At 55.8% G+C, this 23,286-nt stretch overlaps 1 protein-coding gene across 2 annotated transcripts in view; it reads right to left on the reverse strand.

Moving 5' to 3' along the window:
• Nucleotides 1-1,524: 1,524 nt before the first annotated feature.
• The window catches only part of HIVEP3 (HIVEP zinc finger 3), a gene marked incomplete at its 5' end in the record, with an annotated part of 45,823 nt that continues 24,061 nt past the window's right edge, over nucleotides 1,525-23,286 (reverse strand). The window contains 4 exons of one of the 2 annotated variants that reach the window (XM_081144378.1): nucleotides 1,525-3,153; nucleotides 4,358-5,211; nucleotides 9,582-9,668; nucleotides 15,885-16,060. In XM_081144378.1, coding sequence (XP_081000504.1) covers nucleotides 2,347-3,153; nucleotides 4,358-5,211; nucleotides 9,582-9,668; nucleotides 15,885-16,060 — 1,924 coding nt within the window. In that variant the 3' untranslated portion in view covers nucleotides 1,525-2,346. The remainder of the gene's footprint in view (nucleotides 3,154-4,357; nucleotides 5,212-9,581; nucleotides 9,669-15,884; nucleotides 16,061-23,286) is intronic. The other variant, XM_081144377.1, reaches the window with a different exon arrangement.

The following is a 23,286-nucleotide window of genomic DNA, read 5'->3' on the forward strand; positions in this document are numbered from 1 at the left end:
CAGGAGGGAAACCTTGGTGGGTGGGCTGTCTAAATACAGGCGGAATGATGCCCAGGAGAGCCGGGGATGCAGAGCCGGGTGGAAGGGTATGGCCAGCCCCAAGGTCAGGGGCCAGTCCAGCAGAGCACCCAGTCTGCAGCTTTGCGGGCCTGGGGCTGGAAGATTGTGCCCAGAACATTTCGAATCTGGGCAGAAGCAGTGCCCTTTATCCAGCCCCCAGGCCTCAGCACTTGAAGTGTCTAGTCCCTGGGCAGCCCCAGGGGTAGGACTGAAAGGTGAGGGTGAGGAAAGCCCTGGCCTGGGCCTTGGCCGAGTGGGGCCCGGGTTCCTTCCCACTTCCTGCCAGGCCGAAAGAGTGCCAATATGGTCAAGGCCTGGCTTGCTGGCCTTCTCCCAGGGTGGGTGAGAGTCCCAAACTCTGGGTCAGGCAGCCAAGGACTGCTTGCTAACTTACCCCCAGCACCTTGGAGCCCAGCGGCCCCCAGGGAGACCCTTTCTCTCCTTTCCCCTTTTACTCTTAGCTCTGATGAGGTCAAAGGAAAATGAACTAGATGGTGTGGGTGGAGGCTGGACCAGTGACTAGTTTGTCAACCCAGCAGGGGCCCAGCAAAGAAGGGCCCTGAACTGGAGGAAGAGGGAATTATGGCTGAGTCTGGGGAGCTCACAGAAGTGCCTCGACCCGCTCCACCTTATGGCGTCCATCTAAACAACAGCTCAGGGGCCCTCTGTGGGGACAGGACTCCTACCGCCTACCTGAGGACTAGGGAATGGCCAGGGAGGTCCCTGCTCTGGGAGACGGCCTCAGCAGTCTGGGGTGTGGGTGTGGGGGATACATGCTTTCTTCTTCTTGTAGAAACTAAGGAAAATAATTTCTGGAGGGTTAGGGGGAAATCTACCTCTCCCAGAGCAGGGTAAACATGTTAGAGTTCAAATTCCATATTTCAATTTGGGATTTTAATTTTTGGTCATATTCTTCTTTTACAAAGCACATTTTCTCCCCAGCAAATGCAGGGTAGCTTCGGGAAGGAGGAGATGGGGGTAGGATGGAGGCACTAGCTAGAACCGATTGCTTTGGAGAATTCAAATGACTTGGGACAATTAAAACCCGTCCAGGTCAGGAGAACCTGGGGAGCCCGGGGAAGTATCAAACAGCAGCCTCTCTTTCTAGGTGTTTATATATATAGAATTTTAAAAAAGGGATTTAGGCCAATGAGCAGGACTGGGCAGTTCCCACCAGTCATGGTTTGGGTACTTCCTGAGGGTAGTGGAGGCCTGACAGTGTCGGGGGTGGGATGGGGGAGCCAGTCCTGCAAATTTCCAGTGCCAAGCACTGGAAAAGCCCAGCCACAGAGGAAAAAAGGCCCTTTGTACTCCAGGGACCAAATGTGAAAGGAAACCTAAGATCTAGCCTCTGGAATAGCAAGGCTACGCACCTTGGATCTTGACCCCTAGGGGCTGGGCCCTGCCACTCCAGCCTTGCAGGTAGTTTCTAGAACAAGGCAGGCAGCCTGTGGCTGGCGCGCAGAGAGTAAGGCCTCGGTCAGGTGCTCAGGAACCAGGAGACGGATGGTTGGCGCTCCTTTCCCAGCCCAGGGTCTGGAGGTGGGGGTGGGGGTTGTCCACTGGTCAAATGCCAGGAAAAGCCCATGACTCAGACCACCTGTTCATCTGGGAGCCCTGGGAGAACCAACCAGCTCATTACTACTTTCTACCTGCTATAATTTTGTGTTGAAATCCTAGGAAAAGAAAAGAGTTTCTTTTTCTTGGGAAAAAGGAAGTTGGCATTTTCTGGGCTTGGCCATGGAGGCTGAGTGGGATCTCTCTGCCTGTGTCTATGCCCCTTTGCCTGGGGCCACTGGCTGGGGTGGGATAAAGTGGCAATAAATAGGACATACACATTTGTACATAGGAGTGCTTGCTTTTACATTTAATTATATATTTTTAAAAGTCTTTTTCTCTTCCTTAGTGCATCCCCTTTCCCTCAGCAAACGGCTGCCTCTTGCCAGCCTTGGGGGGCGGCTGTTGACCCCATGGGCGGAGCGTGAGGCCCCACCTACACTCTTTCTCCAAAAAGCACAAAATATTCACAGCCTCAAACTCCTCGTGGGTTTTTTTTATGTGTGTGTATGTTTTTGTTTGTTTCTTTTCAAGCAACAAAAGGTATAGAAAAAGGCACAGGTAACTGCATACATGGGAAGATACAACCGATGGGGGCTGAGCAGGAGCTGCTTGGACACACAGACAGACAGGAGAGGGAGCCCGGGAGAGCGGGATGATTTGAGAAGCTGTCTGGAAGCGTCTGTTGCCGAACACCGGAAGCCAGATGCTGAAGCTGTGAGAGGGAGCCTAAGTGCTTGGAGGGCCCCTGTCGGTGGGCTGGTGTGGAGGTGCCCTGGGGCCCCCACTTCCTGAGGGCTCAGGGGAGCCCTGACCAGTCCTGGGTTCCCCAGAAAGGTTCCTCCTCTGGGCTGGGAAGGGAGTGGAGGCCTCTACCAGGCAGCCCATGGAGCTGCTGCAGTCCAGTGGCCGAGCTGCAGAGGTGGGGGGTTTGGCCAGCGTGTGTGGTGACTCCACGTAGGGGCTCCAGGACTCTGCCTGGCTGCCCTGGGGTGGCCGGGGCGAGGTCTCGGGCGGGTTGGGGGGGCTGTGTGTGGATGCAGACTCTGCAGACACAGCCATATGGGACTCCCAGTCAGGAGGTCTGCCCAGGCCTCCGCTCGTCCTTTCCCTCTCCTTGGGGTAGTCCCTGCCCTCCAGCTCCGAGGACAGCGTGAACTTGGAGACCTTGGCCACAGGGGACACGGAGGCTGATGAGCTCTCAGTAGGACTCCAGCGGCCTCGCTCCTGGGCCTCCCGGGCCCCTGTCAGGTCGCTGCCACCCCAGGAGAAGCCACTGACCCAGGCCTGGGTGGGCCCTGGCAGCAGGGTTGAGTGGGCCCCCGGCCGGGCCTGCACCATCTGGATCCCACCGATGGGAATCAAGGGGCACGGGGCGCGGGCCAAGTGCTGCGAGTGCAGAGGGAGGTGGCTGAAGATGTTCTCTGTCCGGGCCGGGATGTGGCCGTGGAAGTCGTGGAGGGCGGAGAAGGGTCGGGAGGACACAGGATGAGCAGGGCCAGGTGAGCAGGAGGGACTTCGGGACTCGGCCTTCTGCTGGGGTCAGAAAACAAGACAAGGTAAGGCCAGGTTACACGCTGGGCACATGGCCACCCCAAGGCCTAGAAGAGGAGGGGGACTTGCCTGAGATCACAGAGCAAGTCTGGGCTGAACTGGGGCCAGAACCGAGTTTTAGTCCCCTGCCCAGAATACAGCCTGTACTGGGCCCTCCCTGAAATGGGCCCTGCAATGGGCCATCCCAGACATGACACTGACCAGGCGCATGCTCAGGCCCATGGGTGTCATGCCTCTGGCCAGCATGCTCGTCTGCAGAGGAGGTAGGTGCCCTGGTGAGATGAGGTGCTACTGGCCCCACGTGCCTGGCCAGTATCTTGGTTCTACTGAATCTCTTGTTCCTAAAATGGTCTTGACCCAGCTTTACCCTTGGGCATGAGTTCCCATTGGAGGCTCTGGACCTTCACCACCACTAGGAATTTTAATGTGACCCCAAAATTAAAAACCAAGGAGAGACTCCTACATCATGCTCCTCCAGAAGAGCGAATCTCTGAATGATGGTGTTGATGCTGCTGGTGGTGGAGCGTGGTGTTAGGTCATGACAATATGGTGACAGAAGATGCTGGAAGGTAAGGGTAGGTTAACAAGGATGGTGTCAGTGCTGGGGGTTACAACAGCATCGGTGACAGGACAGTGCTGGATGGCGATGGTGGTGGAGGGATGGTGCTGGGTGGTGATGGTGGTGCAGAGGTGGATGGTGGTGACAACAGTGGTGGGTGCTGACAATGACGTGATGACACTGACCAGGCTGACGAGGTAGCGGCAATGCTAGGCTGCAGTGTAATGATGCTGAGATGGTGCTGGCAATGGGGACAACAGTGGTGCTGGGGTGTGACAGGGATGGTGTTGACTGTGATATCTCTGAGGGTGCTGGTGACAGTGATGTTGAAGAGGTGATGATTTTGGTTAAGTTCTGCCATCTGCTCAGAGAACACGGGATGGGGACGGGGAAGGAGGAGAATGGCGTGAGGCCAGCTCCGAGCCTGTGCTCTGCTGCTTCTGAGGCTAAATTAACGGGTTTCAGGCACCCGCACAGAAGGTGGCCTGTAAATATTTGCTAAGTTCTCAGTGACCACGGAGCCAGCAGGGGTGTTTAGTTCCAGGCATGGAGCCCGAGGGAGGGGAGAATTTGCAGCCCCCCACCCCCTGGGGAGGAGTGGCCCAGCCACGCGGGGCGAGAACTCACCCACACGGAGGTGCAGGGCTCGGGGCTTCTGCGGAGCAGCTTGTGAGGTAGAGGCGCGGGCCGGCAGGGAGCCCGCGGGGCCAGCCCTGAGCGTGGGCCGCGCTCGCCGGCCGAGGGGCTGTCCGGCCCAGCCAGGGCCCACTTTCCCGGCAGCACTGACCGTGATGGTGACTCGGCCTGGACTGATGACCAGCTTCTGGTGGGCGAGTGTCTGGGGGGGCCCGGGTCTGTGGTGCCCTCGCGTCCGGGGGGAAGATGCATTCGAGGGGGCAGCTCCCTTCCCAAGGGGCAGGGGGTGGGAGGAGACAGCTCGAGTCTTGGAGACCCACAAGGGAGAGGGCCACCGTGGGAGCCAGGCGGGCTCGGCGCTGAGGCCTGCGGCTCTCGGGCCGGTGACTGTCGCTGGGGAGAGTCGCTTTTGGTTAGTGGATGTTTGTGGGCAAGTGGTGAGCGGGTGCCTGCTTCTTTGCTGGGGGACCACGGCCTCCTCGGGGACAAGGCCTTGGAGCCCAGGGCCGAGCTGGTGTCCTTGTCTGCGGGGCCTGGAAGGGCGGGTCCCAGCTGGCGGAGGCATGGGATGCTTTGGCTGGACGCAGAGCAGCCCCGCGGGGCCTCCGGAGGCTGCGGGCCCCGGTCAGGGGAGGGGGCCGCTGAGCGCGAGGCGGGCGCGCAGGGCAGGGGCGCCTCCGGGGCCAGTCCTGGCCGCTCGTCCTGGCTCTCCTCCTCCTCCTCCTCCTCATCTTCATCCAGCTCCGAGTCTGAGTCCGAGTCCCCCAGGTCTGAAAACTGGTGCTCCGCCACCGCCTCCGAGCCCTCTCGCCCTTCCGAGTCCTGGAACGGGTCGTCGCTGGTTCCTGCGGGGCAAACACAGGGGACCCGGTCACAGCTGGCCCCAGGCTCCTCTCTCAGCCCCAGTGTCCTCACCAGCCAACAAGCCTGGAGGCCGTGGCGACGGCACAGGATCACTGAGGGGACCAGGGACATGACAAACACTGGAACACTTGGTAAATAATCACGGTGAACAAAATCACCTTGTGTCTACAGGTGCTAGCTTCGGCTCTCAGGGCTTCGCGTGCATGGATTCATTTAGCCTCCCCTCATCCTGTGAGGCCGGCCCCACGCTCACCTTCATGTTACAGATGAGGAAACCGAGGTGCGAGAGATTAAGTCACTTGCCCAAGTAAGGTAAGTAGTAGTGCTGGGGGTGAACCACGCCTCTCTTTGTTGCTTTGATTTTTTCATTAGTATTTCAGCGCTAGTTCCACTATGAGCAAGCTAAGTCACCTTGCCGTGCCTCAGTCTCCCCTTTGTCAAATGAGCGGGATAGTCTCACCGCACAGGGTTTGAGAGTAAATGCACACCTAACGCATAGTGAGGGCTCAAGTAATTATGCTCACTCTTAATACAGTGAAGAAATGATTGTTCTGGGACACAGCAGCCATGCTGCCCAGTCCAGCGGCCCTGAGTCTCGTTTAGTCTAAACACACATCTGTCACCATGGCCAGGCTACTGCTGGTGGCACAATGGCATCGGGCAGGTGCAGGTCCCAGCCTCTGGGGGTTGGGCTACACTGGCCTCAGGCTTCTAGAGCAGTGTCCCATCCTAGCAGCTCCTGTCCAGAGGATCTGCTGCGCTTGCAGAAACCTAAGCTGCTCCCAGTGAGGGGTGGGGGAGACTGGAGCTCTGAAATATCAGCCTCCTAGTCTGGCTTCTGGTAGGGCAGCCCCAACCAGCTCAGTCACCTCTAATGCGACACAGGTCTCATTTGGGCATCTCTGAAATGAGCAGCAATCAGGACTCTAAGGAGAGCTCCACTAACATCTGGCTCACCTGGCAGGTTCATGAGGGTTTGGGTCCCGCTCGCCCATCTTCAGGCTCATCGCCAGTCCCACCACCTCACTCAGACATACCAGCACCCATTCCACTACTGACTAAGAGAACTGGACACACAAGCTGACTCAGGCCACCGGTGCAACGGGGCTTCTGAACCCCATCATGCCAAGATGCCCAGGGGTCAGAAAGGGCAGCATTCATGCTTCCAAATAGCTCAATATGCAGCAGTAAAATGCATGAAATGAATGACAGTGGGCATTCAGGAGGTAAAAAACTGTGGGGTGGAGCTGGGGCTAGCAGGTGAAGGGAGGGCCATGGAGCCAAGGGCCGAGTCTCCTGGCAGCTGGGAGCTGAAGATGAGAGAGGGGAAGGGAACTGGGATATGGAAGGGAGCAGGGATGTGGAAAGGAGCAGGGGCGTGGAAGGGAGCAGGGGTGCAAAACACACTTTGCAGTTTTGCCCCAGGCATTTTCTTCCCTGCCTAAGTCTTTAGTGGAGGCCTGCTTCAGCCTCAGTAGTTCACCTGGCCTCACCCTCATATGGAGAAATAAAGGCCTAGAGGGGGGCAAGAGGGGCTTCTCCCGGGTCACCCAAGGGGTAGTGGCCAAGTCAGAACTAAGGTCTACAACTCCTGCGTTGTCATACTGCCAGTGTAAAAGTGATTTTATGCATCAAGAAGCAGAAAGTGGTCTGGGTTTGAATCCCAGCTCCACCTCTTCCTTGCTATATGATGTTGGATAACTTACTTTCTCTCTCTGTGTTCAGTTTTCTCATCTGTAAAACAGGGGTAAGAATAATAAAAGCCACCACATGAAGCTGTTGGGAGGATTGCAAGGATCTGACACATAGTAAGGTCTCGATAACCCTAAGCTATTATCTCAAGTACCCAGGACCTCAGCAGACAGCCAGCACTGCAAGCATCTCGCGGTTGAGATCAGAGGGAGAGCCAGGACCAGGGTCTCCTGATATCCAGCAGGGAAGACTCCTAAGGATCCTCTTTAAGGATGAATTTGTTGAGGCTCAGAGCAGGCTGGTGGTCTGCCCAAGACACCCGTTGCAGGGTGATGGAAGTCAAGGGTCCTCTGCCCAGCGCAGGGTTCGCTAGGCTCCCCACATGTGGGCTCCTGCAGGGCTCTGCGGCATGCCCCTATCCGGGGGACCCACTCCTAGCGCCCCTCAGAGAGCTGCGGGCCGCTGCTGGGATCACCTTTAAGGCTCCACAAATCCCTGCAGACTCCCAGCCCTGGGAACGCGGAGACGGAATGAAGTGCGCGAGGGCGCTCCCGGGCTTCGGCCGCGAGGTGGCGCTGGCGCTCAACCTCCTCGCCACCGGGCGGGCTGCGGCGCGGCCTGGCCGCCGGGAGGCGGTCGTTCCCAGGCTGTGTTTCTGATCCCGCCGGGTGTCTAACAGACTTGCTCCTCTCGTGGGAAGCAGCAACGCCATGCTTCCAATCTCTTAGGCTATAAACCTCAGACTCGGCCTTGGCTCCTTTTTTCCCATGTCCCCCACCCACCTCACCCCCAGCGTGTTAGCAAAAGCTATTGACTCTGCCTGCAGAATGTATGTGGAATCCGACACTTCTCCCCACCTCCACTCAGCCCACCAGGTCCAAGCCAACTTGTGCTCAGCCCTGATCACTGCCTCCAGCGGCGCCCCCTACCGGCCATCCTCTGCACACGGCCAGAGTCATGGAAAGTCAGACGGTCACTTCACCCAACAGCCAAGTCGTCCCTTGACCTTCACCACCTCAGCTCTTTCTGACCTCATCTCCCTCCAACTCTGGTCCTCAGGGGCTCTGTACCTGCTGATCCCTCTACAAGGAAAGCCCTTCCCAGACCCCAAGTGGCTTCGCATCATCCTAACAGAGGTCCCTCCCCATACTTCCCAGCCCCTCACTTAACAGTTTTTGCTTTATACCCATTGGCCCTGCCCAATTCACATTTTCATTGCCTAGCTCTCCTCTAGAATGTAAACTTCCTGAGGACAGGAGCTATGCTTATTCACTGCAGAATCTCCAGCACCTAAAAGAGGGCCTGGAACAGGCCTGGTGCTCAGATATTATTTCAGTAATGAATGCATTGATTTCACCCTCAGAAAAGGTGGTATGGTCATCCTTTTGGCCTCCTTGGGAGAATGAGGCTGGGAGAGAGGCAGAGACCAGCCCAAGGTCCCCCAGTTGAACCCTTGTGTGGTGCCAGTCATAATCTTTTGCTTCCCACACAGGGAGGGCTCAGGCTCCTGTCCAGCCCACCAGGCATTGGGGTGGTGTGGAGCCAACATTTATGTGTGACCTTGGGCATTGCTTTTACCTGTCTGAGCTTTCCTTTCCTCAACTTAAAAAGGGCAACACAAGTTTCCACCACCAGTCATGAGGACTCAGTGAGACATCTGTAAGTGGCCTGATATACATTCTTGATAAGTATGGTAACCCCATTCCTTGTTTTGGGGGAACAGCTCCAAGTTCATCGTATTCTGTTCAATAAAGGTGATTTATTTCACCTAAAATAAAATATGATCTAACTCATTTGTAAGACTGCAAATACAGCCCCAAATCAGAAAAACAAAAGCAGAAACACACACACACAAAGTTCTGATTCTGATGTTAGGGAATCTGGTCAAAGGTTTGCCAAGTGCAGGAGGCATGCCTATGGCCTCCCTGTTGGGGGGACTGTCCGCCTGTCCACCTGCCCAAATCCTTATGGCCTTCTCCTTGGATACTGATGCTGGGCAGTGTCCTGCCCGACCCACTGCCTTAGACTCATTGTCCCCTCTGATAATATGCCTCTTGCTGATGAGGGGCTACGACCAGATGTGGTGTTGGGATGTGGGATGGGAGGGGGGAGCCGACAGCTCTGGCTTTGGCTCTCTTGAAGCCTCCAGCTTTAAAAGGCCCAGGGGTCAGTCCCCTGCCCAGAGTGTGTAGGTGGGAGTGTGGGCGTGGAATCTGTAAGAGTGTGTACTTTACAGTGTCACGGTGAGGAGCTGCTGGGATAATTTGCTGAGATACAATGGCATATGTTTAGAACATGCCTGACATATAGTGGGTGCTGTCAACATTGACTAAGATTACTCATGTATTAATTTATTCAACACACACTCACTGAGCACCCTGCAGCACAAGACACTCCACCCACGTGGTAGATCGTAACGCACAACAGCTACGCTGCACAGCACAGACTCTCAGTGTATGAGATGGGGCGATCACTCTGTGAATTTAACCTTTGCCGCCCTGTAGTTAGGAAAACTGGAGGGGAAGGCATGGAAGAGGGAGGGGAGGGAGAGGAGGGGCGGGGGGGGGGAGGACAGAAAGGAGGGGGATGGTAAGGGGGGCAGGCAGAGGAGCAGCAGGGGCATGGAGAGGAGGGGAAAGGAAAGATGGCGACTTGTTACCTTCTTCGGCTTCCAGCTCCTCCAGCACCCCCATCTCTTGGCACTTTTTGCTGTGGGCCTTCGACTTCATGTGCTTAGTCAGATTCCCTGGAAAGGAACAAGAACAAATTCAGGCTTGGCTGGAGGGCAGGGGCCAGGGCAGGCCCAGGGGACCCAGCGGCAGCGCCTGGCTGGCAGGCCAGGCCTCTCAGACCGGCTGAGACCCTGCCAGCTTCAGGGGCTGGGTAGGGTCCTGTACTCAAGCTGGGAGGTGCAGCCACAGCCACCGCTCAAGGCAGCATACAGGAGCTGGGGGTGGGGTGGGCTGTGAGGGGACACAGGGTATAATGAGAAAGTGAGATGCTGGTTAAAGAAACAAACAAAAAAGAAATTAAAAGACATCTCGTGCAATAGGCTTTGCCTGCTTTTGATTTAACTCTGGGCCCAGGAGCTGGTGACACTCATCAAACAAGATTATATGGGCTTGGCCATCTCAAGTACTGGGGTGACAGCAGGGCTCCCGTTAACCAACATGATGGTTTGGGGACTGAGGATGCCCTTCTGGTTGAGGACACCTCTAAGGCAGCCCACTGGGAGCCACGAGGCTGGGGCCCAAGCCCTGACTTCCTTAGAGAAGTAATGTTGTGGGCCTCAGTTTCCCCTAGATCACTGTGCAGTGCAGACACAGGTGAAAAGGCTGGGCAAGGCTCTGCCCACTCCATGCCCGCGGAATCATCAAGGGGCAGCTAACTCTGCCTCAAGTGCTCAGTCCAGCCCCGCAGCCGATGAGCAGGGGCAGCTGTTCTGTGAAATCGGGACAAAGGTAGCAACACCCCCTCCCCGCCCCCGACACGTGCGCTCAGCACTTCCCAGGCCACAGCGCCCTGTGGGCAGGAGTGCTCAGGAAGGAGAGGCAGGGCGCCGCCAGCCTGCCCGGGTGACGCAGGCCAGGGCCTCACAGCGTCCCTTTGGGCCCAGAAGCCACCTCCGAACTGCGACATGCTCACTGTTGCTCTGTGGGCTGCTACGTTTCCATGAGGTCGTTCACACTATAAGCCGTAAGTTCCCTGAGTTAGGTGCTCTGTCTCGCTAACCTTAATAACTGGTGAGTTTGAATGGATGGATGGAAGAAAGAAGAGTGGATACTTAACAGATGCATAGAGAAAGACTCGTGGGTGGACGGATGGATGGATGGATGGATGGATGGATGGATGGATGGATGGATGGATGAGAGGAAATACAGAGTAAAGGAAGGACAGGAAGAAGATGGACGGATGGGACACTGGATGATTAGATAAGCAGATGGATAGGTAGATGGGAATAAAATATTAGATGAAAAAATAACTGAAAGGATAGATGGGAAATTGGCCAATGCAGATGGGAAGGTGGAGAACTGGACGGAAGGCTAGAGACACGAATGAATGGGAAACCGGCGGGCTGGACCGTGGGTGGGTGCCTGAGGGCACACACGCGCGGGAGGCCACAGGCAATGGGAAAACGGACGGAAGGATGGACTGGTGGGAGGACAAATGTGAGAAGCGGAGGAACAGGTAGGATGAGAAAACAAATGGGAAGATGTAAGGATAGGAAGACAAACTCTTAGATGTGAGGATGGGATAAATGGATAAATGGGAGAGTAGGTGATGGATGGGTAGGTGAGTAGGGAGGGAGCCTATGGATGAACCAAAGGGTGATTCTTAATCATTCTGAGAATCTTAAGGAAACCTTAGGGTTTTGCTGAGAGGGTAATGGGATCCGCAAGATGGGATTTCTTGAAGTGTGGAGGTCAAGGGTAACAGGGATGGAAGAGGAACTGTTTCTTTTCTCTTTCCTTCCCTTAGTCATAGTCCATGACTGTCTCTTTCCCAACTCTGATTTTCCTCCTGTAACTGGACAGAAACCTAGATCTTTTACTGCTACCCAAAGCAGGAACAGTCACAGCTTCCAGAGTCATCCTGGAGCCAAAGGGTTCGCAATGATCCCTACCCAACATCACGGGCAGGTGAAGCCTGAATAGGACGTCAGGGGTGGTAAAGGCAGCTGGGGTGTTCCACAGGTCAGAGATACAAACTGTTTCCAGAGGTTCTGGGACCGACCCCCCCCCCCCCCCCCGCAAGTTCCCCAGAGCACAGTGGACTGTGAACACTGTTTATTCTGGCTATGACATTATTTCCTGTACATGTTCTGCTTGGGAGGTCTGGGTCTCTCTTCTACCAAGTTATATCCTGAGCACATGATGGGTGCACGACAGCCACGTGTGGGAAATGCTCTTCTCATCACAGAAGCAAAGTCTTGGAAGGAACCTCACAGACCATGTACTCCAACCCCCGCCAGGCCCAGGGTTTCTTGCTTTTGCTCTAACTCTGGGTCCCAGTGCTGATGATGCCATTAGACAAGATTATCAACTGTCTCAGCTGCTGGGATGCCATGGGAAGGCTCCTGTTAACCAACACAGTGGACCAGCCAGCCGAAGCCACACTGCTAGTTGGTGCAGAACTCCATCTAGAACCGGGTCTCAGGACTCCAGGGGCCTTACTTCTCCACATGGACGATGGAACCATGATGGTCTAGGAGCTTGATGGCTCTGCCACTTGCTAGCTGTGTGCTCCTGGGCAAGTGTCTTAACCTTCCAAGCCCCAGTTTCTGCAACTCTAAAGTAATTCCCACCTCTCAGGGTCATTGGTCAGATGAGATAGCATGTAGAGTGGCAGCAGAGGGTGCCTGGTAGGGGGCAGACGCCCATCACGTGGGGTCTTCTTCCTTCTGATAGCATGTACCCCCCACCCCCCGATACAACCACTCATTCCTGAGACCAAAGGACTCCACCATGTGCCACCCTGGATGTGGAGGAGAGAAGTGCTGAGATGCAAATGGCTTTGCCCTTCAATCTGGGCTCAGGGGCTCTCAGGAGAAGGAACCAGACATCCTCAGGAGGCCTACTTTTCCTCTCCTCCTGCCCTGGAGCCTGCAGGGAGGAGGCAGGGAGTCGGAGGCAACTTTGCCTGGACAGGCTGTGCGGGTTGTAGGAGTGAACTCTGGAGGAGCGGCCCTGAGTGTTATCAGTGCTCTCCTTGACTTCTGCTCCTGGGCCTGTCTCCTCCGTGAATTGGCCGAGGTGCACCAAATGGCCACAGGCGTCTTTTTAAGCCTGGACATCGTTTCTCTGTCAATGGGCAGAGCCTTGGCTGCCACGCAGAGTCTTCAGCTTCTCCTAGTCATCCCAGCCTCCCTGTTGCCTCCACCTAGTCAGAAAGCCTAGTCAGGAATGAAGGAGGACAGGCAGGTGGGTGAAAATGATGGGCGTCTGGAAGGCAGATCCTCCACAAAAAGCATTAGCTGGTGACCCTGTCTGCCAGGTTCAGCTTTGAGCAACAGTCCTCCCTCTGCCCCTGCAGCCTGATGGACATGAGGCCTTCCCACAACTGTCATTTCTGTCCCCTGAGGCGATCGGTGCAAACCACCCCCTTGGCCTCTGGGAGTCATTTGAGAAGAGGAAACAGAAGCCCCCCCAGACCTCCACAGGAATATCTCAGCGGGCCTTTCCCAGCCCCACCCATTGAGACACCCTTCAGCTAGTGCCCAGGGGCCTGAGCTGCCACCACAACGTCTAACACAGAGACGGAGACACAGACAGGCAGACAGAGACGGACAAGGAGGGCTCTCCAGGCCTGGGAGCAGTCAGGTGGTGGTGACGGCCGGCCCTGAGGACCACCAGGCCCAGCCTCAGCTCTCCCACAGCTTAGCTAGGCCAGAGTCCAAAGGTGGGGGGAGATGGAGGCAGCCTGAGGGGGGCTTCAAATCATGAGAGGAGGGGCCTGTGGTATCTGAGTGACAGCTGAAGGAAGATACGTGGCCGAAAGAGGAACAGAAGCCTTGGCATCCTGCCCCCTCTGTCACTCCCCGATGTGCAGAGAGAGCCAAGAGTGAGCGTTCTCTGCTTCAACCCATGCCCAACCAGCCCCTCTCTGTGGTTTCAGAGTTTGAGATTCCACCATTTCTGCTTCACTCACTGCTTTGGCTCTGGAAGGTGCTGTCTTCTGGAAGCCTCCGTGAGCATCTGAGGCGTGCTCAGCACATTCCCTGATCACCGGTTAGAGCACAGCCCCCTGGGCTGGGCTGCAGGGCAGCATGGGCACAGCCTGCACACCCACACATCCACCCCTGGGCATGCGAGGGTCTGCAGCCCCTCTGCTCAGGTTACGGGCTCTGAACACACCAGAGCTCTGCTGCTCACAGGGACATGGGGAGGGACTGCAGATAGGTTCAATGGCTTCCAATGTAGGCATTGCTCAGAAAAACCATGTTCCTGTGAAGGGCCCAGGCCTGCCTCAGACCTGGCAGAAAAAGACCTGACCTTTACTCTCATAAAGGCAGAGGGAGGTGAATACGAATGCCTCCAGAGACTGCTCTGGCTGGGACCGGGGCCGAAGGGATTTTTCAGGTCTCGCATGGCAGGGTGACAGCTCCCCAGGTGGTGGTAGCTCTGCATGGCCCTGGGCTGGAGGTGCTCTCAGGACTGGGCCCCTCACACTGAGAACAGGACAGTATGGCCCCTGAGCGCACCTGGGAGCAGGGGCCACCTGATGTTGCCACTCAGACCAGAGAAGGGGGAGGTGCTCACTGAGAGGACCACGATGGGGTGAGGCCCACGAGGCAGGGGCCTGGGTTCTGTGACAGCTCTACCTTTAACAGTCACTTCTGGTTTTTTCTGGACCCACTTTCTGCACCTTCAAGGGGGGCTTGGATGAGAGATTTTTGACATTCAGAGTCAAAGACTGTTATTTAAACTGTCAGTTCCCATTTCCTCCTCCATAACGTCCCAGCTGGCTGCCTGAGGCCAGAGGAAGTGGGGTCGTAGGGGACATACGGGGGATGGAGCCCACGACTGGGGCTGAGGACCGCTGGGTGGAGCTACCCTGGACCTGGCCAGGCCTCCGGGCTGGATGCACATGGGGCAGGGGACAGGGCTCCAGGCCTATTCACCCTCCCCGGGCACCCTTTGGGACACTCTTTATAAGACACCAAGAGAGAAGAGCTTGAGGACAAGGAAGGGAGAAGGCACCTCCATCCAAACACAAGCCTTGGCAGGGAAGTTTGAGCTCCATTGAGGGTGATGGCGAGAGGGCAGAGGAGGCGGGAGGTGGCTAATGGGGTTAGGAGACCAGAGACAGGTGGCTGGTCAGAGATGAGGCCGTGATCAGGGGATGTGATAAACCACCCCGACTAGTACAGAGAACCGAAGGGCGAGAGAGGAGAGGAGGAGGAGGTGAGGAAGGCTTCGTGGCCCTCAGAACTGCTATCCAACCTCTCGCTGGGAGCAACTTAACCAACAGAAGGAAGGTCAACAGTTGGCAAAGGGAAGCCTGCTCTCGAGTTTCAGCCACTGAAATCCATGTGGCTCCAGTGGGGCTGGCAGAAGGGAGAAAGCAGGGTCCTCTTGGCCAGAACCTGACCCAAGAATCTGAAAAGCACAAGAGGCTGAAGCCACCAGGGTGTCGAGAGCCCCAGGCCTTTCTCCAAGTCACCTCTGCCTGCAAGGAGGAAGTGGCAGTGCTCCCTGCGGTCCTGCAGGAAGAGCTTGTGGACGAGCAGAGAAGAGCTGGATCATGGACTCAGCCCTACTCATCCGCACGGGGTCCTGGGCAGCTGCAGCATCCGGGCCACCACCATCTCTTATCACAGCTGCAGGATGCCTGCCCTCAATACCCAGTCCTTCTTCCTTTCACAGCTGCCTGCCAGGGCCTGAGCTGACCCTGCTGTGGGTTGTGGCCTGGGGCCCGAACAACAGGGCTGCCAGTCCGGGTTGGGGAGAGCCGGGCCCTGTACTGAGAGCTGCAGAGAAGCCGGGCAGAGCAGGACATGGTCTGAGTGGTGAAGTGAGGTGGAGGCAGGGGCGAACTCTGGCATGAGAAGTGACTATGCGAGTGTGTTCAGTGGCTCGGGGTGGAATGGATTTCCAAATGCAAGCGTGGCAGTGACAAGTGTGGATGCTGGAGTTCATCAGGTCGGTGGATAGAGGGCTAAGGAGACATGCAAAGGAACAGGTGATGAGAGCAAATAAAAACCAGGGATGGTACAAGAGTGCTGCCAGGCGGTGGGGAGTGCCAGGTGCAGGGGCCCTGTGGGAGCCGAGAGGATAGGCTGGGGCAGCCAAGGGTGCCACTGCCCAGCCTGGAGCCAGCTGCTCTGCCACCGGGGAGTGCAGGAAGTGGGGGTGCCCTAGGCCCCAGGCGAGAGGTCTGGGCCCCTGAGCTCTGTGCTGGGGCTCCCAGAGGGGAGCTCCCTGTAGCGGGCAGGGGCAGCGCCCAACTGACTGTCTCTTACCTTTGGTTTTAAAAGCAAAGTGACAGTGCTTGCACACATAGGGCCGGACGTCAGTGTGGGTGCGGATGTGTTTCTTCAGCATGCTGGGCTTCTTGCAGCGAATTCCACACTCCTCACAAACATATTTCCCTCGGCCGCGGCCTCGCACATATACATACTCTTCGTTTGATTTGTACCTATGAGCAACAGGTGTCATGGTAAAGGAAACAGAGGAGAAGAGGCAGGTCCCCACCTCAGAGGATGTGCGCGCTTCCTAGCTGCATCCAGCCTGTGACAGACGTTGGGAGACGAGGCCGAGGGACCAGAGAAAACCACGGTGGGTGATGGGGTCAAGTCACCCTGGGGATCCAGCATGGACCCCTGCATCTGCTCTGCCCCTCAGGCTGGGGGCTGCCCCCTCCTCCCCTCCCAGAGGCAGCAGACCCTGGTACTTCCTGCCGGGAAGTGAAACCACAGGTTCGCAGAGGGATCTCTGTTCCAGAGCCAGCTTGGCACCGGCTTCTGCCCACAAAGAACAGCCACTCTGGGCCACCGGAGTACAAAGAGAGAAAAAATAAACAAAAGGTAAAAGCCATGGTTCTAGCAGCTACTGTTTACGGATCGCTCAGTCTGTGCTGGGCACTGTGCCTGAATTATACCACAATCACAAGGAAGAACCCCTGAGAGCCTGAGGATCCCACAGCCAGAAAAGGATAGCACGGGGATCTGAACCTGCCTGCCCCAAAGCCTGTCCACTTCCCCCAAAGGCTATGAGTGCTAAATAGTCGCTAGGAAGCTGCCCAGGCCCTCGTGTGAGGGGAGGAATGAGGGATGCCATCCTTCTCTGTTCTCAGAATTTGGAAACCAGGAGCCCTGTACTCTCTCCCCACCTCATCTGAGAGAGCTGAAAGCTCTCAGGACCCAGATTCTGGCCTCCGGGGATCACATGGGGTCATGGTGGGAAGTGCTAACAGCTTTCAGAAGCCTCCAGGGGCAGCCGGCCCACCTGCTGGGCCTCAGGGCCATTGAAGCTATTGGACCTGAATCAGAAAGCTCTTATGTCCACTTAAAAGGAAACCCATGAGGCCCACTCAATACCATCTTCACCAAAATGCCTTCCTGGTCTAATGCTATATTTGTGCAAGTCTCCTGAGTGGGTGGGGTGCAGGGTCCAGGGAGGGGATCCTGGCATAATTCCAGAAGAGCCTTCTGACTCATGAGGCCTGGAGGTCCCATGGTGGCTGCCTTGGGAGGTGTGGCCTCGCAGCCTGCTGAGCCTGCCTCCAAAACCCAGCAAGAGGCTTGCCGTGTCCCCACTCACCCCTACAGCATGCCCCTGCCCGGTGGCGTGAAGCTCAAGCTCTGGGGCAGGTGCAGAGGGGCGGGAGGTGGCTGGGAGACTGTGAGGAAGTGATAGCAGCTGGGACCCAGTCCTGCTCTGCGGGGCCATCAGCTTACCCCTGAGAGACAGCACAGAAGGGGCTGGAAAGAGGGGACTATGGGTGGGGTTGGCAGGCAGTGACATAGTGATCACCATCACACACACTCACATACACACACCTCCTCCCCATGCTCACACTCACACACACGTACTCACACACTCACCTCACAGACACCCAATCCCCCCACTCACACAGTGACACACACTCCACATACTCATACCCACAAACACACACACTCACACATGCATTCACGCATGGACCGCTATCCATGAGTGCAGGTGGATCTTGTTTTTTGTCACCTCAGCTTTGGCCAACCGATGCCTCACAAGTTGCCTAAGCCACCCTTTCTCCCCCTGACAGGCCCTGACTGGTCAGTTCAGGTGCCCAGTCCCCAGGCTAGGGGGCCAGCTTTTCCCTGATTCAGGGCAAAGCATTGTCTCGAGTTCAAGGGGACAAACTGAAGGCTATCGGGGGGGGGGGGGGGTAATAGAAATGACTCTGTTCTTATGAAGAGTGCCCTATGGGCCCACGTGGGACATCTGCCTCCCAGTGACAGCACTTCACTCTCATGCAGCAGGCTTCCTGGACCAGACCAGCTACCCACAGCTGGATTTCAATTCCCATGTCCTCCTGTGCCCCAGGACCCAGTCTGAGATGGGGTGCCCTTCTGCCAGCTGCAGAAAAAAGAAGTGAGAATGGCTGGGTCTCCTCTTTGCACTGGAGGTACTGCCACTACCTGGGCACCTCCCCTTGGCCCTGCTCGGCGGGTCCGGGGTCTGTGGCATCCCCTCCCCTCCAATATCCAGCCGAGATGGCATCCTTCAGTGTTCCCCTTTCCTTCACTCCACTGCCATAGTGGGCGCCATGAGGTCCCTCCCACTGGCCCACAGCCGCCCTGACTTCTACAGAGTCCATCCAGTGCAGCTGCTCTGAGACCCCTCAGTTCTTCCTCCAGAACAAGCTTATACCACAGTCCTCCCAAATGGGGACTCGCACACGGAGAAAGGACTCTGAGCCTTAATGTGGTACCCTGACTCGGTGGGGAAGGGGAGAGGCCTCCACACCATGGGAAGTGTCCACAACCAGCAGGGAAGCACAAGGGGGAGCCTGGTTGGGCGGGGCACGGTGGTTGGGAGGGGGGCGGGAGGATGATGACAGAAGGGAGGACCACAGGCAGGGCCCCAGGAGCATAGGCGCAGTGTTGGAAGGCCTGGGGTGTTTGATGGGGAGAGAAGATGAGGTCAGGAAGGCAGGACAGGCTGGATCGCCATCAGCCTTGAATGCCATGCAAAGAAGTTCAGACTTGATCAAAGTTGTCTTAAAGATAAAGTCCCAAAGAGAAGAGAGGTCGCTGGCACTGTGGGGGTGGTGTGGAGGAGGAGAGACTTAGTATGAGGCACGAGTTCCAGGATGGGGATTTGAGAGGCTTCTGGGTGTAGAACCCACAGGCCTTGGCGGCCATCTGCAGGGGTGACAATGAGGGAGAAACCAAGAACCCAAGTTTTCAACTTGGCCAGCTCGCATGGTACCATCTGCGGGCTCTGGGGGGGGAGGGGGAGAAGCGAGGCAGGACGCTGGTTCTCTACTGCTCGGGGTGAGATGCCTGCGAGAAAGACTTGGAGAAGTGTCCAGCACACAGCAAGGGAAAGTATGCAAACAAGAAGAGGACAGTGCGAGGGCCTGGCAGGCACCCAGGCATATGAGTGAGCAGAAAGATGGCACCAAAAGCCGGCCCCCAAGCTGAGGCTTCCTGGTAGGGAACCAGGAGAGAATGTGATGAAGAGGAGGCAGAGGCCAGGGTCAATGCCACCGACACCTGGAGGAGGGTGGCCACTGAGGGGCCCTGGCTTGGGAAGGGCAGTCCTGCTTGGACGGCCCACAGCCTTTGACTTCTTGTTCCTGGAAGGCCGGTTCTGGGGTCTGTACCACTTTGTGCTTCCTAAGGGGCCCAGTCTGGGGACAGGCATGAGGCACTGTCCAGTGTGGGCTGGACCCTCCTCCCGCCGGAGGCCAGCCTCCAGCAGCTCAGGACCAGCCCCTCCTGCCTGAGCAGAGGCCCCACCTTATAAGGCCCTCACCTACTTCCCAGCAGCTTCAGGCCTCCCTCTTCTGGCACATTGCACCATCACAGACACAAACTCAGTTTTCTTCAATAACCAACCAACCAACCAACCAACCAACCAACCAACCCCAAAGCCTCCTGGGACCCCACCCACTCTAGCTACTCCCTTCCGCTCCCCTTCTCAGCCCAAGTCTGGAAAGGGCTGTCCCTGCCTCTTCATCACCCCTACTCCAAGCCCACTGCAGCCCAGCTGCCCTGCTGACCTGTCTTTGCCAAGGTCACAGGCTGCTAAATCCAAAGGACAGCTGCCTTATCCAGCCCTTCTCAGCCACCTTCTGCAGGAATCTGCATGGGGTGCTGACCCCCTTCTCTCCTGACGGGGTCTCCTTTGCAAGCTCCTCCTTTGTCCACCGTTTCCCATGCGGGTGCTCCTCAGGCTCCAACCCCCACTCTTCTTCTCCCAGACTAGCTCCCCTGCAAAAGGCCCGACTTCCCACTAGGACACTGATGGCTCCCAGTCTTCCCTCCAGCTCTGACCTCTCTGTACACCCAACTGCCCCCTCAGCAGCTCCCTGGGTGGTCTCCAGGCACCTCACATCTCACAGGACCATGGGTACCTCACTCACTGGTGCACGCCAGGCCTAGCACAGGGCCTGATACCCAGCAAGTGCTCACTGTCATCACTGCACAGAAAAGAGCCAAGCCAAGGCCTCCTTTCCCCAGATCTGCTGTAGTCAGCTTTTCAGCCTTAACGTTCCTACTCCATCTGCCCCTTAACATGAGTTCAACCCAATGCTGTGGGTTCCCCAAGGATGTGGCACAAAGCCAGCCCTTCCTAACCAGGACAGACTGGCTGAACACTCCTCACTGTCCGGTAGGCATGACTGCTCATCCGGTAGAGGTCAGCGTGAGACCTGGGTTGGAGTTCTCGCTTCTTCTTGAACTTGCTGGGTGACCCTGGGCAAGTCACTTCCCCTCCCTGGAAACAGTCAATCTTTGTTGCCCTTAGATATACCATGTGTCTCACATGCCTGACACTATTCAGTCCTCCCATCAACCCTTTACTACTGTCCCCATTTTCCAGAAAAGGGAACCAAGGCCCAAAGAGTTGAAATGACATGGCCAAGATCATCCATTTTTGCACTTAGCACCTTGTCCTTGCATGGACTTGATACAGACATACTTTTAGATGACGCAGGCCACAATTTCCTTAGCACCTTCCTTCTCCCAAATTCCCAAAGTGGGGCCTGCAACACCACAGGCAAATAAGAGTGGCATCTTCTCCACTCAGCCCTTCCTGAAAGGCTGCCAGTTCTGGGTGAGACCTGCAGGTGTTGACAGATGCAGAAAAATGCCCCAAAAAGAGCCAGGGCAGGAAACCAGAAAACCATGGTGGTGCCCCTAGGATGCGGTATTGCCTCCCAGGCCTGCCCTTTACCCAGGAGGAGAAGTGATCGACCCTCTGCCTGTTCGGCGGCTGCAGGACAGCCCACTGCTGGCCTGGGAGCATCTGACTCCCAGGATAGGAGCCATTTCTCTGACCTCACCAGCTGCCTGTCTTCTGCTGCCCTGACAAGCCATGGGTGTCAGCCAGTCTAGGAAACAATGTTTGGTTTTGTTTTTTAAAGAAAAAGAGCTGTTCCTGTAAATTCCAAGTCTTAGAAGGGCCTTGAGACTAGACAGCTTGACTGCCTGAGGTCTAGGGCTGTGAGGCCTGAGGCCATGCAGCAAGGGGGCTCCGGAGAGCAGGGCTGGAGCTTGGGCCTTCTGACCATGGCCGCGGCACCAGGGGTCCCAGACCCTGCCCGGGAAGCAGCTTTCTGTTCTGCCAGCATGGGTCAGGAGATGAGTGATGCTGCCAGGAGGGGCGTGGAGCTGCCAGATCTTCTGGATCTGTTTTCATTCTTACGCTGCAGTTCTCAGGCTTGTGGACTTAAAAGAAAAGAAACAGAATCTCAAGCAACCCTTTGATCAGGAGGAGTTATTTCCTTCTGATCTAACAGAGAAGGAAACAGAAACAGAGAGTTTGAATGTCTTGGCCAAAGTCACAAGGCAGCTAGAAAGTTACAAGCAGGAACTGGGACCCAAATTCGACTCCAGCGCTCTTACGTATGACACAGTATGATCTGCTTTCAGCAGCATATCCAGTCCTGCAGCTGGAGACACTGAGCTGCCTGACAATGAGTATTCAGCATATGATGACTCCAGTTGTGGCTCTAGACCCTTTGGAGGCATTTATGAAACCTGCAGCTTCCGTGAAGCACATTGGAACTCAGTGCATAGTTCCCAGAGGGGCCAGCACATCTCTCTGCTCCAGGTTTCAGAAGAGAGAATGTGGTGGCAACTAAATGGCATTTCAGGCAAGGTGATGGGTGAGTTGTGGTCTTGGACTCTGCATATGACAGACTCAACAATGAAGCTGCTCTGTGAGGTAGTGAGCTCCCCGTCACTAGCACTGCTCACTAAGAGGCCAGATGAACAGGCTAGGAGACCCCAAAGCAGGAGAGAATGATGAGTATTTCATGCCCATGACATGTCCAGCATGCTGCTAGAACAGGCTTTAGGTGGGTTAGCTTGTTTACTCCTCTAACAGTGCTGTAAAATGGATATATTTATTCTTTATATATCCCATGTTTATTCCAATAAATATAAATAGATAGATTTATTCCTGACCAACTGGAGGGTTAAGGCTCTGGAGAGGGGTGGGCTGGCAACATGACTGAGCAAGCAGAGGAGGCATACGGAGGGGGGAATGTAGTGAGCTGGAAGGCAGGGCCCTTTCCCTTCTGTAGGTCTTCCTGGGTGTTAAGTACTGTTTTAAAGACTTTACACGCATTACCTCATTTAAATTGAGGGGCTCTAGTCATCCTCATTTACACAGAGAAAATGGAGTCACAGAGAAGTTAAGTAACCTGCCCAAAGTCACACAGCCAGTATGTTAACAGAGCCAGAATTTGAATCCAGGTTGTCTGTTACAAGGTTCAGGTGCTTCACTGCCACACAAGTCTGACTGAGGCTTGAAATTGCCTGCTTTAAAAAACACTACTTAAGTGAAATAAAATAGGAGTGGTCGATCCAGCCCTGAGCTAGCTAAACTTCTATCCCAAAGTAATTTTCCCAAAGTCATGCAGCGGACAGGGGCATGTCTGCCCTTCAAGCCCATGACCTTTCTCTCCACCAAGATGCATTTTTCTCTTAAATGAGGGGAGGAACTCAGTGGCCTCCAAGTCACCTTTCTAATCTGCGATTCTATGAGGATGTTCTGCATGTGTATTATTGACCTTTCCATATATCATTAATATTTTATCATAAAACTCTCACCTCTCCTCCAAATGTGGATATTTTAAAGGTTTACCAAATTTCTGATTTATTATGACCTTGTTGCTAAATATAGCCTCCCCCAGGGCATGCACCCGAGGTATAAGAGTGTAATGTGAGGGGAAGGTGTGATGAGCTGCGCACCCCGGCGCTCTGAGGCCGCTCTGGGGGACAGCCAGCGTCCTGTGAAGTGAGGCTCAGGGTCGGTTCCCTGTAGTCACTGCACCCTGGGCGGTCCAGCCACAGTGAGCCGGCCAGCTGGCCATAGTGACATGCTGCTGTCTGGGATGCCTGTGGGAAGAGAAGCAAGTGCTAGGTGGCACAGCCAACTGAGCTCTAGATTTGCTAAAAATATTCTGTTGTCAAGAGGACAACTTGGTGAAAAATGAACTGGGGAGGTTGACCTGTGGGTCCCAGGGGAGGCTCACACTGAGATCTGGGCACATCCCAGACCCTCCTTTGTCAGGACTCTGCATAAATTACATCATGTCACTACATCCAGGGTGAGGGCATTGAACACGCAGCCCAGGGAGAGGCCTGCTGTGCCAGGAATTCCACAGCACGCGGGTAACACCAGCACAGCCCCGGGCGCACCAGTGGT

The sequence above is a fragment of the Miniopterus schreibersii genome (assembly GCF_964146895.1).
Source record: "Miniopterus schreibersii genome assembly, chromosome: 8".
In the NCBI taxonomy this organism is placed as follows: domain Eukaryota; kingdom Metazoa; phylum Chordata; class Mammalia; order Chiroptera; family Miniopteridae; genus Miniopterus; species Miniopterus schreibersii.